Raw genomic sequence first — 15,909 nt, 5'->3', positions numbered from 1 at the left:
AGAATCTCATGATCCATGCTTTGTGGGAATATCTATCAACAGAGAAGTCTGGCATCATTCCACATTTCTTCCTAATTCAGCAGATCGCAGTCACAAACCACCAAGAGGGGCACGTGAGAGGAAGACAGAGGAACCCAGAATCACCATTAAGCAAGATTTCTGTGTTTACAAAAAGCAGAAGCTGAAGATCTAAGGCAAGATCCTGATGCCCTGGAAAACCAGTGCATCCTGAAGCTACAGAACAGACAGCCAAGTGAGAGGATAACAGCCTAATCAGAGCAGACAGAGATGAGCACATGCACTCCTTCTGTGACAGGCAGCCAGACATGATTTGCAAACACAAACAGCTGCTACTTCAGCCATACAGTGGCAGTGGTTTTTCAGTACATGTATTTTATTAGAAGAATATCCATCTCCCAGTATTAGAAAATACATGAAACAACCAAATGTGTCCTCACAACACTCAGGAAGAAGCAACCACAAGAACTGAGGCAGAACCACAGAACTGTGCAGAATTCTCTCTTCTTTACAGACCCACCGGCCAGGAAAGTCCTTTAGAGTCTCCAGCCTGGTGCCTCAGACAGCACTGAGCTCCAAAATCAGCCATACTTACCTATCAAAGGAGCCCTGTGGGAGAGTATTTGCAGCCTCTTTTCTTTACTCCTATCTTCATGGAATCAGTAAACCTTTTGATCAAGAATGCAATGGGATACATATTCTGTAAATGAAAACCAGGAGTAGTAACTTCCTTGGAGCCATTTCCATGCTTGTTCTACCAGTGAAATCAGTGCTTGAGGTACTTCTTGTGCATGGACTCTTTCTTGGCCAGGCTGTTTTTTTTTTCCATTCCATCACAACAGTGCAGACAGCCTGTCAGCTTTTCTTCAAAACAATAATATAAATAGAGCTAATCATGCTGTTCACCCTGAGTAAGTTGATTCTTGCTTGGCAGAACTCAACAGCTATGATCCTTGTTACACTGAGGAACTAGACTCCATGTCTGTGTTTAATCTCGCTTCATGCCGACACATCGCTGAGTGGTCTATTCATAGAAATGGATGGTGAGAACCCGTTCAGTTCAGTGCACATTCAGATGCAATGCAGTGCTCTACAATTACTCTTGCTGGGGTCTTGTTTAAGCCCCTGCATCCTCCAGGAAGACACTTATGGCAGGGGGGAGACACGACCCAGGGTTTGCTTTCTCCATGAAGAAGTAGCTCCTGCAGAGAACAGCCACAAGTGCTGCTGAGGGCCATGTCAGCCCCGTGGCTGTGGTCAAATTCCCACACAAAGGAGCAGCTGTTTGGCTCCATTGCCACACTTTGCACCACAACCTGTCATGGCAGTCAGGTGCAAGGCAAGGTGTGTTGTGGAAAAAAAGGGCAGTATGGATTATTTATATTTAATAGAAACTGCTTAAGGCACCCTTATTTGTTGCAGTTGCACATTCTGCTCTCCAGGGTGCTGAGAGACAGGTGGCCAATATATTTAATAAAAAAGGAAACCATCCATTATTCATATATTGATATGCCATTTCTGTACTCTATATTTTATTCTGAATCTCATTTATATGACTATGGATAGTTTTCCTCATGTGCAACACAGTACCATGTAACTTGAGCTCTGCCAGAAAAAAAAACATAAATTCAGTAGGAAACTGCATGGGATTGGTTAAAATCCCAGTAATTTAATCAAATAGGTAATTAAATTATTTGAATTATTCATTTAACATATGTGGTAATAAGAGAAAGCAAACACTGATCATATTTCACCCTTGCTGGGGACTAAATGAAACAAACTACCATTTTAAGAGATTGGGAGTTAGAATTCAGGTTAAGAATGTGATTCTAGCTGAAAGATGAACACTGTCAGAGGACAGGAGGTGGCATAGGAGCCACCATTTTTTACCCATTTACTCCTTAGAGCCCATTAAAAGTGGCAATCACAACTTCAGAACCAAATCAGCATGTTCGTTAATACCTGCAGAGGGGTTTCCCAACACCCTGATACATGGTACAGATGATACCGTGGGTCACCTGGAGTTCTGCTTCCAAGGCATCAGGTTCACCTCAAAGCCTCAAAAGGAATTAGCAATTGGGATGTCATTCATCACCCAGCTGAGAACCACTTTTTCTACAGGAGAGCTCGTCACACCAAGCACCCCACACAAAATACAATTAAACCATGTCACTGTTAGACAGATTAAAATTGCAGCTCAATAGAGGAACTCACTGTTACTAAGCAATTTCATAAATTAAGTATGTTCTGGCAGAGCTTCTCTGGAAGGTATTAGCAATGATCCATACTAGGACTTAGCAAATTGCTTGGGTAAAATCTTAGCTCCATTAGAGCCAATAGCAAAGCTCCCAGGCACTTACAGAGAGCCAAAATTTTAATTTCTCATGCCAACTGCAACCCATTGCTACGGCTTTGGGCAAACCACACTGATTCAGCCTCCTGAGTTAAAAAACATGGACAGCTAACCACTGCTTTTGGAGAGACTGTGGAGGATTCGCAGAAGTGGCCCATGCAGAAAAGGGTAAGTATCATCAATCAGTGCTGTTTAGCAAACAGGCTACTTCAGCAACTCACCGTCAGGGAAACGCTCCACTGATACAGACACCAGGCTTGCAGTTCCAGCTGGATTCCCCTCTTGTCCTGTGGAGGCTTGGTAAAAGTATCTTCTTTACGAATTCCATGCACAGAAGACTGGCCCAAACTCTGGTGCAATCCCCCCTCTCTCAGGACTGCAAGATGACTACCTTCACTAGTTTGGTATTTTGAGAATTGTATTTGAGTGTTCTGCAAACATCAGCTATGTTCTTTCACAGGCAATGGGTGTACATGAACAGTTGCCTTCACAAGTCAGAGATTAACAAAAACACTGCTACACAAATGCACATATTAACTCTGCATAACACACACATTTGTTTAAAATTAATTCCCGGGTGTTCTTGCAAATAGGTTTTATGGCTGTATGAAGAGAGGCTATAAAAGGACATTTGGCTCCTTGGTAGGTGGCATGTTACATTTTTTAAAGAAATGTTATTCCTCCCAGATAAATGCACAACAGATGTAACATTCGACCTAAGCAATAAGATTTATTACTATTTTTAAAGCAAATTCAGCACAGCTTAAGAGAACACTGTACAGAATTCTTTAGGCTAGGAAGAGGTTCTTCTTGTCATCGATGCATGCTTTCCATTTGCCAATTCTTGCCCTCAAAGCCAACCCACAGTTTAGTATTTCAGGCTTCTTGCAAAGGTGATGATCCTGCAATTCAATCTGCTAATGTAGCACATAGCAGGCTCCCTCTAGTCACTGCAGGCATGGGCTCATATCTTTGCTTTTAATATCAAAAGAAATCTGCATGGCCTCTTTGGTCTCTTTCTGAGCCCCAAAACACTCCATGTGATTTACATTAAGCGTAATACCAACAGCACATGCAACCAAAAGCAAGTGTCACACATTGTTTGGCAATGAAAAATAAACACTACAGCTGTGATCAAAGAATGTGTCTTGTTTATATTGTCTTATATTAATTTCTTTAGCTCATGCATCTCCATATAAATATTTATTGGTTTGTATTTTCTTCAGAGGCCATAGTTCTTCTGTTTTCTAAAAATAACCTGCTTATGCATAGTCTTCTCTTTTCAAAGCACTGGTCTTCCTTTTGTTAAGTTCATTTGCAATATCTCTGTGCATGAAAAGTGGTGAAAGATGGGTATGTGCAACTTCAATAACAAACATGTTGAAAATACCTAAAAATGAGGAACAATTCTTGGATGAACACTGTCAATGGTAAACAGTCCCTGTGAAAAAAAATCAATAGGCCTCCATGTCATGTAATAATTTTGCATTTTTGCATAAGGGCATGAAACACGAAAATTAAAATATACCTGAGAATAACATTAAAATCTCATTTTCAAGCAAACACTCATTTTTGTTGCTGAACAGCTTTAAGCATCAAGTAATTTTTTTTCAGTTTTTGCATTTCACTTCCTGTAATATAATCCCAGATGGTCCAGCAGGCAGCCCCTGACCAACACTCTCTCAGGTGAAGCGTGGAGCTGACACTGTTGTATTCACACTGGAGAAATCAGTGCATCTGAAAGGTTACCTCCTATCCCACCACACACAGAGCCAAGCACTTCAAATTGTGAACCTCTATACAGCCTATAAAAAGCAATCTTAGACTTAATATACCACTTTCACCTAATTTTTTTTGATATGGACAACTACCAGTCAAAGGTATAAGCAGTGATCCAAACACTAGGACCCAGCAAACTGCTTGGGTAGAAGCCTGGCTCCATTAGAGCCAATCGCAAAACTCACAGGCACTTCTGCAGTGAGCACTGGGATCAGATCCATTGGCCAGGAAAGTTTCTACCTGTCTATGGCCCAAGCACTGCTTTAGTTCTTCATTTTACACTGGATTTGCTTGATTGGTTTCATAAAAGCAGTGGAAGAGGGGAAAAAATCCGGACTAGAATCGCTTTCTGATCCCAAGTTCAAAGCATCTCACCAAATTTGGGGCTGCTCAAGCACATCCTCTTCCCAGAGAACGGCATGGGACCAACTTCTTGGACACTCCTCTAGAAGATCTAGGCAACACCGGGAACATTGCAGACCTGAGCTCACATAAACACATCACCTAAATTTAAACGGATTCTTTCCACATTCATCACAATTACACGTGCCTGTAGATCCTCTCCAAATTGGTGTTCCCCAAAACTCTTTTAGTCAAGGAATCAACCAGCTCCCTAGCCATGGGGTACTTTCAGTAGCCCTTTAGTAGGATGTATGCTGATAATCTCTAAGAAAGACTGTAAACTCACTGAGTGTTTCCTATTAGTGATTGCACATCAGCCAGGACAAGTAGTTCCCAGACTTTTTAAAGGGATGCAGCTGATTTCTGCCAGAGAAAAACTGTATTAGAGTCTTCACCTCTCATTAATGGCTGTCAGTCAGGGTACTGACATCCATACAGATGTTGCATGTTGTATTTGAAAAGTATCTGAGTGTATCTGCAGTAAGCATTGGGATTGGATTCACAGGCCAGGAATGTTTCTACCTGTCTAGTGCCCAAGCACTGCTTTAGTTCTCCTTTATTTTACACTGGTTTTGCTTGATTGGCTTTACAAAAGCAGTAGCAGTGGAAGAGATGTCAAAAGCAAGCAGCTTGGCCTGCTCATACAACCTAGTTTTATACTAAGACTTTCTGGTATCTGGAATAGTTGCCTGGTAAGATTTGACACCCGAGAGAAGAGGGTGCTACTTTCACCCATAATATCAAGAAGTTCATAGCCACACCTGCTGTAGGCTTTGCTTCAGTGAGGGAAAAATGATTTCCTGTCCACCTGCAAACATAGTCTCTTGGACTTGAAGAATGTCCTCAATCAGAGATGGAGATCCTTGAGGAACTGACCACCAGACCATCAAACATTATCAAGACTGACCGGCACATCTCAGACAAGGACTGGGTGCTACATTACATAGTGCATTTTTGCCTATCCTTTGAGAAAATTTCAGTCTAAGGTGTGGGAATTTCAAAGGACCCATATTAAGAAGTAAATCACAGAGAGGTTCATCCTCTCCACACCCACCCAAACCACAAGCACAAGTGAAGGGGTTTTGTAGTTCTGTATCATCTGCATACGCCAAATGAGAGACTTCGTTCTATATATAGAAATCAATTGATAGGTTGCATTGCTTCAAGAACAACAAATTTTATAAAAATTGTTTAAGGTTTATCTTTTCGGGTATTTTGAATACTCCCTGAAATATCCCATAACATTGTGGTTAGCAAACAGGAGGAAAGGAGGGAAGAAAAAGACTGAAAAGTATTCTGGAACTGAAAGACAGTTAATCATTCAGGTTGTTCACAATTCCTTCAGCCCACAAAAGTCTCAATTCAGACTCTTGCTCTGTAGTAAGAAAAAAAAAAAATCCTCTATTGTCCTACCATCTCTCCTCTTCAATGTATGATGGAATCCAGAGTCACAAACTGCCATGACTTCACAGGCAAAGGGCATGTCCTAAAGCAGTTCATTTCATGTCTCTCTGACACCCCATGGGCAGCTTTTTTCCCCTAAAGCAAAGAATCTCACAATATCATTTTGTGCTACATTCTTTACATATTTTGACTTACACTCCCAAAGCATATTTATTTCAGTCAGAGTGTGCACATGTGGGTTTTGGGGGATTGTTGAGGTTTGGAATTTTTCAGCTTTTTTCTCAGCTTGATATTCTGCACTCTTCCCAGAGCTTTGTGATTAAAGATTCTGCTTTGTAATGAAAGCAAGCCAAGTACTTCAATGTTGAAAGAGAGTGCAAAAAGAAGCAGTCAAAACATGTGGTGATTCTTATTTTCCTTTCAAGAGTGACAAAACAGCATATGCAATTCAATAACCAGGATCAATTAATTTTATCTGAAAAAGCAGCTTTTGTAAGTTAACATTTGCTATGATTATCACCCATTTAATGCTAATTTCCTGTGTAAAGCCACCATGGTGCCCACACGAGTCACCTTCATAGTTTGGGAATACGGGCTCGGGGCAACGTAGGTCACCAGTTATCACAGCCTTTGTTTTATTTTACAATACATTCATGATTCTCTGTTCTTTCAATGGCAAATACATCATGCTTGATTGGCAATGCTGGTATCTGATATTCCATGATTACCTTGGCTTGAAAGTGAGACAGTAATGCACATTCGTGTAACTCTCCCTTTAATGTAGTACAAAGCTGGACATAGCTCAGAAAGAAACCCCTAAAATCCATTACCTATTTATGATCATGTACAAACGGATATTTATCATGTTAAAAGAGAACCATATGTTAAAGTGGAGGCTAGAGCCCAATAAATCTTTTTGGATGAAAACCCTTTTCAAAAAAAGGAATAAAATAATTAACATTTGCTTTTGCCAGCAGAAACATTTGCTCATGAATCTCCTGGGAAGGGAAGGGCATTTAACCTTTTTACATGCCATCCCCTCAGACATCTCTGACCCCACTGCAAAAGAGACAACAAAGATTCCCGACTCCATGCTCCTGATTAAACCCATTGTAAGAAACATCTGGATGAAATTTTCTTGGCAGTTGATTTGAAAAGTACACAAGAAGCAGAACTAGGGAGCAGCCATAGTTCAGCTGAGTGACACGAAGATGATGCTGTGCAAAAGCAGATTTTTCCTTGAACACATTAACTCCTAAATATTAGCCTGTGACTGTGCAAGCAACCTCATTAGCAGAAGAAAAATAAATCCCTCTTCTACTCTGCATGCCAGTGTAGAGAAGGCAAACGGGCTTTGGAAAAAAGCCAACTCAAAAATCTTGTTTCTTTTAATAAAATAACAAAGGGCTTAAATAGTTTACCTGCCTAATACTTAACTTCAACTGACAGGTAAGAGAAAAGTCGTCAATGCCCTTAACTTCCAAAAACCATTAAATTTTTGAAGGATTTCAAAACTTCTGTGGTTTCTGAGAAACTCCCCAACACACTGGATGTAATGCTTTCCTACTTATTGTCTCAGACCATGCAGCCTGGGCCTAAATTAGCAAAAATAACCTCTAATTTTTATAGCCTGACATTCAAAATAAAGGAAATCTTGGCCCTCTGCTGCTTGAGCTGAAAGAGTCTGTCCAATGCAGCTCAGCAGACTGTTCCCCTTTGGAAATACAAACCCTGGAATTCTCACAGTTTTCCATATTTACAACAGGACTAAAAGTGAGAAATTTTCACTGTTGCTATTAATTGAATAGCACCAGCGAAAAACCTACATGAACCAGGTCAACTTTGCTCTGCAGCTGCTATGTGGTGAAAAAAAACAAAAATAAGGAAGCAGCAGCAGAAAAAGCATCCGAGTCTGACACAAAGGAGCAGAAAAAAGGAAAGCAGTGGGGACCTTCTGCCCCACAGCTGCCAGGCTAGGAAAATTCCAGAAGGAACAGGCAAAGACACTTCGTCTTTTCCAGAAGCCAAGGCATAGAGTGCTCAGACTCCACCAGAATTACTCTGACATATAAAAATGAAAGCTTCAGCACTGCTCAGGGCTACATTTACTGTAGTTGTGAAAAACTTGATGGGGTATGGAAAGAACTTTAACTTTTCATTTGGGACATTGCTATAAAGAAGTCGATTATCAGTATGTGTTTAAAATTGCCTGGTAAATATTTTTAAGTCATAAAGAAATTAACACATAGAAACAAAATCTGGTCAAAACATTTTATATCCCATCCAAACTTCACATTCTAATGCACCCCTACTGATTTTTGCTACACCACCTCGATCCCAATAGATCTAAAAGAGGGGCACCTATTCAAATTAGTACTGCTATCACTTTCTCACTAAATGAACTTATCCACAAACACCTTGTTATATAGAATTGTTTAGGTTGGAAAAGACCTCTAAGATCATCAAGTACAACTGTCAACCCAGCACTGCCGTGTTCACTGCTAAACCATGTCGCTAAGTGCTACATCCACATGTTGTTTAAACACTTCCAGGGATGTTGATTGCAACACTTCCCTGGGCAGCCTGTTCCAACGTCTGACCACAGACATTTCTTCAGAGAAGAAATTTTTTCTAATATCTAATCTAAACCTCCACTGGTGGAAGCAGTCTTTGAAATATGGGAAAAAATCTGTCAGATGAAGAAATTTCAGCATGGGACAAGAACAGCCATCTGGAATGCAGACCAGAAATACAATCACAGAAGTGTAGCAGTAAGAATTAAGTTTGAAGCTTAAGTCTGAAGTGTTTCTTCTATCAAAATAAATAAAATATTGCAAATATTTTGTACCACATCGTAATACCAATGGAATGGTAATGAATGAATAAAATCATAACAGAGGTTTATAGAATCCAAAGTAAAATCAAATATTCATCAATAATAGTGAAAATAAGAAGCTGTCATGTAGAACATCTACATGTGAGAGCCACACCACTTGTCCAGCCAGGAGGTGACATGGATGTAGATTTAGGGCAGCCACCTGCCAGGCCTGCCATCATAACTCCAGCCAGCTGAACTCATGGCTAAGAGAAATACTTTAAGACTCCTGCATCAAGGGAAAATCTGCAATTTTGTTACAACCCTTCCACTTAACCAGTGAATGCTTTGCAACTCCCTCTACACATTTGGTCTGCACCAAATAGGGAAGATGCTGCAATATTCTGAATCCAGCAATGTGTGTGCAACCAACGAACAATTAAACCAAGCAGTAAAAAGTAGGTGACTGGAAAACATGGAACCAAGGCTTACAGTGTATTGAGAAATGTCCTTACACTTAAAAAATTATAATGCACTCCAAAATCCATTTGTTCAGGCAATCCATGTACAACAGAAGGCACTGTTATCCATATGAATCTATCAATTCTGCACAGCAAAAACCTGAGAAGTGCAACTCAATTAGATGCAGCCTGGCCCCTCCCAGTCATTCAGGTTCCTTGAGGACAAACATTTCCTTTCAGTCCATCAAATTATAAAAACACCACAAAAATTTGTACATTACAGTAGCTGGTTAGAAAGAGCATTCTGGTGGGGGAAGCACACTGCTAATTTCCAGAAAACCTTCAGCAGCATTAAATTACCCTCCCCTATCACCCAGAAGTCACGATGATTTCAAGAAAATGTAATGATGAGACCATTCCCATTGACCTTTGTAGCTGATCCTTCAGTTGCCACCGGGAGTACTTCCAGCAAAGTTTAATGCTGTGATCAGTCCTTTGTTGTCAAATGCGTATCCACTTTGTTGTTCTATTGTCTTTGTCTCTAGAATTCAAACAAGAAAAAGAATATGAAAAATAGTCTATAGAGAACACCTTTGCCAGAAACAATACAGCTCAGCTAAGAATGCAAAGTTGTGGAAAAAAAACTCTCAGTTGAGTCCAAATTTCATTCCCTAAATGCAGTGACAGGAATAAATTACACTCGGATTTTCTCTAAATGCATAAATGTGCACACCTCTACAACCGAGCTGAGAAATTAATCCTCTACAGAATCAGTCTATGTTACACTGTTCTGCATTCCTTTTGATTAAATCTGAATTTATTTTCCATGATGCAAGCTTTCTACACATCTAAAACCTCACACTGACAGCAATGTTAGCAGTTAAAAAGTTACAAAACTGTTAAACACAATTATAATCGACAGCAATCTTCATCAAATGCCTGGCTGACAGCTAGATATCACCTTAATGTGCTCTTCATTTCAAATGTCAGATTGTGCAAAACTAGTTCATACCCTGTTCAAACAGCAGCATGAGAAGGCAATTAATTAGAAGTAACAGTATAAAAAACAGTACTCTCTGAATAACACACACTTCCAGGCAAGCAATAATGTAAGCATAATATCCTACTCACGCTTCCTAGAAAACGTTAATTAGCACAGAGGCCTATTCTCTTTGTTGTTACAGATCAGATGCAGTTCCAACATCCCTGCAACAGATAAAATGGCCCCAGAGAAGTGACTCACCTGCAGCAGTTCGCCGGTGTTCTGCTAATGTATAAATTTCCTGCAGCTGCTTCTTCTGATCCTCACTCAGCGGCGCCGTCAGCGAATGGTACCAGGCTGCATCCCGGCTCTGCACCGCTGTCAGAACAGGGATGGATGAAAAGTGATTGTCAGGTGCAACAAAATGAAACACATGGAATTTCTGGTTGGTTTTAGAACAGAATTTGCACTACAAAACAGTTTTCTTAGCACAAAATCCCCACTCTAACAGAACCAATCCATTTTGGGGGAACTTAATACATCCTCTCCTTTCTGAAACAGAAAGTTTGTCCATGAATAATGGCCACATGGTTATGTGAGTTGAATACTCTAACATAAAACTCATATGAAAACTGAAAGCAACAGCATAATTTCTCCATTATGATTTTAACATCTAGAAGGTGACAAATATTTCTATATGCAGCAGTCCTCTAGTGACCGAGGCCCACTTAATTAGGCTGTGATCGAAAAGTTCTGAAGGAGAATATGCAGAGAGTTAACCTCTGGATGTCTTTGCTACCATTTGTTTTTTCAGCACTATTAAGCCAAAAAAATCTTAGGACTGACATCAGAAAGCAAGATCACATTTTCCATTTTCAGTTATCTAAATTATTTCTCGTAACAAAGAAAAGGGTTTTTCGCAGTGGTGGCCATAAACATCTCCAAACGATTTCATCACGTTATATCATCCTGCCAAACAGAAAACACTTACTTAGAAGTGCTTGTGTAAAAAACTGGTATTCATCAACACCATTTTCAAGGTCAAGAGGTGTGCTGAACCCTTCAAGAGCAGTCTCTTCCAATGCATCTTCATCCCAGTCATCATCATCATCGTCGTCTTCATCCTCTTCCTCTCCACCTCCACCACCACCTCCTCCTCCTCCACCATGGTTGTCTTGCATTGCCTGGCTCACTTCATTTGTCTCATCCTCATCACTCGATATCTCTTCTGGAAAAGCATTGATACATTTTGTAAAACAAAGTCTAAAAACTGTAAGGAAACAATGACTTAAGAATCAAAACCAATTAATAAAGCTAGGTTTTGGCTGGAAAGGGAACTCTGTTAGCACCCTTCCCCCAAAAACTTAAAAGCCCTGGAAAAATGAAGCTGTTAAAATGTTTCCTATATTCCAGATCAGTTAAACTTTTGTTTCTATGCAGACCTGAGAAATGTGAAACTGCCACCTTTCTTCTTCTTTCATTTATGCAGTCACTGTGTAACTATAGGATCCAAAAATGTTGAGGAAATGTCTTCAATGAAGTGGTCCATCACTGTGCTTTTTAAATTACAGAGACCTCACAAATAGACACAAAACCATGAGTAAACCAGCTGTAGACCGTCTGCCTGCTCTTCTTCAGAGTGCTCCCTTATTTGAACAAACTTAAACCAGCACCTCTTGTTTTGCTTTACCTTCCATTTCACTTAGAAACTATTACACCCTGATTTAAATGTAACTACAAGATGAGATCCTAAATGCTATTTCTTTGTTAAGGAAAAGTATTTCTGAATTATAATCAAGATGGAAAAATTCCCCCTCCAATTCCAAACCTTCAGCTCTTCCTCTGTTAACAGTTTAGAAAGAATAAAGATGACTACATATGCAGCAAGCAGGGACTAAATCACAGGATAGAGATTTGAAAACTACTGTGCTTCTTCCATACTGTATTCCTATACATTGAGAAGAATTCTGTGATTCCACTACAGAACAATCATGTGTGAAATTTCAGTGGATTACGTGATCTGCTCACATCCAATCTAATTTTCAAGTCTCAAACCACCTATCTACTATTCCATGTCAAACAGATTTGCCTGCAATGCCGTGTATGATTCCCTCCCCACAATTCCCTCTGTAAGACATTCTTTGGTGTTTTTTCTTTTCTGGCAGTTAGGGGCCTGTCTACCCAAGGAAACTCAGCTGTCTCAAACACCGTGTTGCAAACGACTTTCCATTTGGACAAAGAAGTGCTGCTAGGATTTCCTTTGAAATTCAACCAAATATGGTTTTCGAATAGTTGGGTACTAGGAACAGCTTCGTTTCAGGGAGTAAGAATATAACCAGTGGAGTCCTGGCAAACTCCTGCTGCCAATGTGAGAAGACAGGGCATAATTATAACCTGGAAGAGTGGACTTCCAAGTTACTCTTAAACCAATACTAACCTTTCACAAAATGTTAGCTGTCACACTTTGAAACGTTTTCAAAACATTTTGGTATGAAAAATCAATTCCTGAGATGACCTTTCATGCACCCAGTAAGCTGAGCTATTTTCAGCAGACTAATGAGTCTTAAATACAAACTGCAATTTCTTACCCCCTTTAAATTAAATCCAGACAAAATCCACAATGTGAAAAGGGGAGATTTTACCATTATCTTCTGCAACGTGTTTTTCATCTTTAGCGTGATCCTCCTGTTCTGTGAGTTCTCGTGAGGCGCAAACTTGTTTTAAGCCCAAGAAGAGGAGGAGGATTGAAGGAACAATCTGGGCAGCCACAGCATCCACTGCAGGTGGTCGGTTCTGCAATTCCATTAGGATTCTGTCGTGGAGCCTGAAACAACATAGACTTGTTAGAAAAAAAACCAGATTTTTAATGCAAGCATATTTAGAGAGCATTAAAATCCTGGTGCTAGACATGTGAGGCTATGTTCAAAGCCTATTTTCAAAGCTCTTAAACAAACTATTTCCTTTGTTCTGAAACAAGTTCCCCACTGGAAAGTACTTGTCCAATAACAATTAAACACCTTTCAAGCACTGGTCAAATTCCTGAAGCAACTGTTTCTGATTACCAAATGCAAAATTTGTAATGCTAAATAAATACTGTTTAATAATTATGTAGACTATCTTGTCTTTAATAAAGCATTTGATACAGATTATCATAATTAAATAGGATGGAAAATTAATTTGCCTTGGCTTAGACAGCAGTACTATTGCAGGGACTGAAAATGGCAAAAAGACTACTAATGAAGAGTAATGATAAGCAGGAATGCACTGAATCGCAGGGTGCATTTATGGAGAGCCCCAGGGCTAGCTGAATTTAAACACACTTATTAAAAGTCCATCAGAATTGTTGTATTACACATCCAATTTCTGATGCTAACTTAAAACACATAGCTAATGCTGGTGAAAGCGGGGAAGTAATTCCACCCTATCAAGAATAACTGGCAGTATATCCAAACTAGGAACTTGCAAATGAGTAGACCTCCAGTAAAACAAACAAACTATAGATAACTGAAGGGAAAGAAAATCATTAAATTAGCAGCAGAAAAATTTTTATGTGACCAGAGTCAGGAAACTAGCTAAGAGCCCATGCTTTTAAACATAAGAATTGATTTACACTTCCAGAAACAGAAGTTTCTGCAAACAAGACAGAAAAAGCCTGTAACTGCCTCTGCAGATACCCTTTGGTTCTCCTTTACTGGAAACATCAGTCGTATTCAGCTCTGAGCTAAAAGTACAGTATTCTGTAACTGGGGGCTTGAGAGGAGCTTGTTTTGTTTGAACTATTCAATTTGATGCTGACAGCTTCTGTGCAAGCCTTCCACAGGACAAGTAGTGCCAGCAAGACCTACAGAAACCAAGCAAACCTCCAGATGGCAGAAGATGGCCATCCTCTACACTCCTGGTAGATACTTCCATTACTGAATCAGTTTTACTTTGGAATGAAGAGAATACAACTTGAGAAAGGAGAAACTCACCAGATGGGCAACAGAGACTGCAATAAAGCTAACAGGGGAACAACCAGCTCAAGCCACCACTTCAAAAACTGCTACAGAAATACAATTTTTTAAGTGCTTACAATTTCATTATCAAAGTTTCTATGTAACATGCTACTGAACTATTATATCCTTTAAGCAACACAAGTGATCCTGTTTTACAGCTTTCTAAACTTTAGTTATGCTTAAACAAGCCTAGAAATCTGGAGGGATTTCACTGTACCTCCCACATTGTTAGTCCTGTTAGAGTTTACTTAAGTGATTCATTCTCAAGAGTAGCTGACAACAAAAATAAATTACACATGACCATGTGGAACATTATGATCACAGAAGACCTTCCAAGAAAAACAAAGTCAACAAGCATGTCAAATGGCACGCTTTGTCACACTGGGCTTGGCTGCTCATTGCATCCAAAGTGCAAGTAGGCAAAGAGAGTCCTTCCATCGCTGCTAACTGCAGTACTTTCTTTTCAGATGGAATGGGACACAAAAGATGGCATACAAACCAACCAAGGAAACTGAGACAGAGGAACAGGGTCTGTTTGGTGAAAAAAAAAACAACAAACAAACCAAACCTGAATCCCTTACTTCTCTCAGCTGAAGTTACCTACTCCTGTATGCTGGAAAAAAGCTCATTGCCCTTTGCTCTCATGCTGGCACTTTGAAGACCAAAAACCAATCTAAAGATAATGCTACCTATGAATGAAGCATAGCATTTTTGGGAGAGTTGTCCTTAGTGCAAGTACAAAGGAAAGAACTTTTTCTACCTCCTCTCTCTGCCAGCACTGTCATTCAAGTGTGACCAAAGCTCTGTAATCCATGCACAAGACTTCTATCCTGAATCTTTGACACCTGGAAGCCGTGAAATTCCTTCAAGACCCAAACGTACAATGAAGCAATTTCAGTCACATGCGCCAGAGTAGCCAGTGACACCACCTTTTATCACAGATTTGAAAAAGCTACTGTTGCACAACATCAGTTGCAAAGTGCAAAACAGAAAAATGTAAAAAAAATCTTAGTAATTTATGGCTTAGCTTCATACTAAATTATCTTTTTGGGACACCAAACGAAGCACTGCAGTCTGAAAGGGAGTCATCATTGGGAAACAGCCCAGATGACCAAAATCGCCAGCGTATTTGTCATGCTCCATTTTAAAGCTTCTAAACAGAGTTTTAAGAACAAACACACGTGTCTCCAGAATATGCATGTTATTAGAAGGCCCAGTAGGACAGCAGAAATCCAGGCGTCAAGCCATCTTTAGTGAACCTGAGCCAGAAGGAGACTTGTTTCTTTCACCTGCCAGCAGAGACAAACAGCAGGAAAAGCATCTGTCTTGCCTGAAGTTCAGCATTCTACTATGCCCCAGCTGTATTAAGTACCCACAGGACTGAACAAGCAAAACAGAGTTTTATGTCAGTTACATATTTTTGTAATGGTAAAAAATGGTTTCAGGACCACTCATTTGCTTTCAAAAGGCTCATTATTTCAGCACCCTTCCATCTGCTCGAGGGAGCCTGGATATGATTCTCCTTAGTGATTAGTGCTCCGAGATCTGTACCTATTTGCTCAGCAGCACACAACAGTCCTCCCTAACAATCACAGGCTCTGCTTATTCCTCAATGGTGTATCCAGCCTGGAGTGTTAAACACACAACACACAGCACATGACTCCAAGCCAAGTCTATTTCTAACAAGCTGTGTGTGGTCT

At 40.0% G+C, this 15,909-nt stretch overlaps 1 protein-coding gene across 2 annotated transcripts in view; it reads right to left on the bottom strand.

Moving 5' to 3' along the window:
- Window positions 1-3,081: 3,081 nt before the first annotated feature.
- The window catches only part of IPO8 (importin 8), a 48,599-nt gene continuing 35,771 nt past the window's right edge, over window positions 3,082-15,909 (bottom strand). For both annotated transcript variants that reach the window (XM_017804807.1, XM_017804806.1), the window contains 4 exons: window positions 12,857-13,038; window positions 11,206-11,442; window positions 10,476-10,592; window positions 3,082-9,773 (listed from right to left, as the gene is read on the bottom strand). In XM_017804807.1, coding sequence (XP_017660296.1) covers window positions 9,676-9,773; window positions 10,476-10,592; window positions 11,206-11,442; window positions 12,857-13,038 — 634 coding nt within the window. In that variant the 3' untranslated portion in view covers window positions 3,082-9,675. The remainder of the gene's footprint in view (window positions 9,774-10,475; window positions 10,593-11,205; window positions 11,443-12,856; window positions 13,039-15,909) is intronic.

This window comes from Lepidothrix coronata, unplaced genomic scaffold (assembly GCF_001604755.1).
Source record: "Lepidothrix coronata isolate B3197 unplaced genomic scaffold, Lepidothrix_coronata-1.0 Scaffold10, whole genome shotgun sequence".
In the NCBI taxonomy this organism is placed as follows: Eukaryota; Metazoa; Chordata; class Aves; order Passeriformes; family Pipridae; genus Lepidothrix; species Lepidothrix coronata.
The sequence above is the reverse complement of the archived record's forward strand: the minus strand, read 5'-3'. Positions and strand labels throughout refer to the sequence as shown.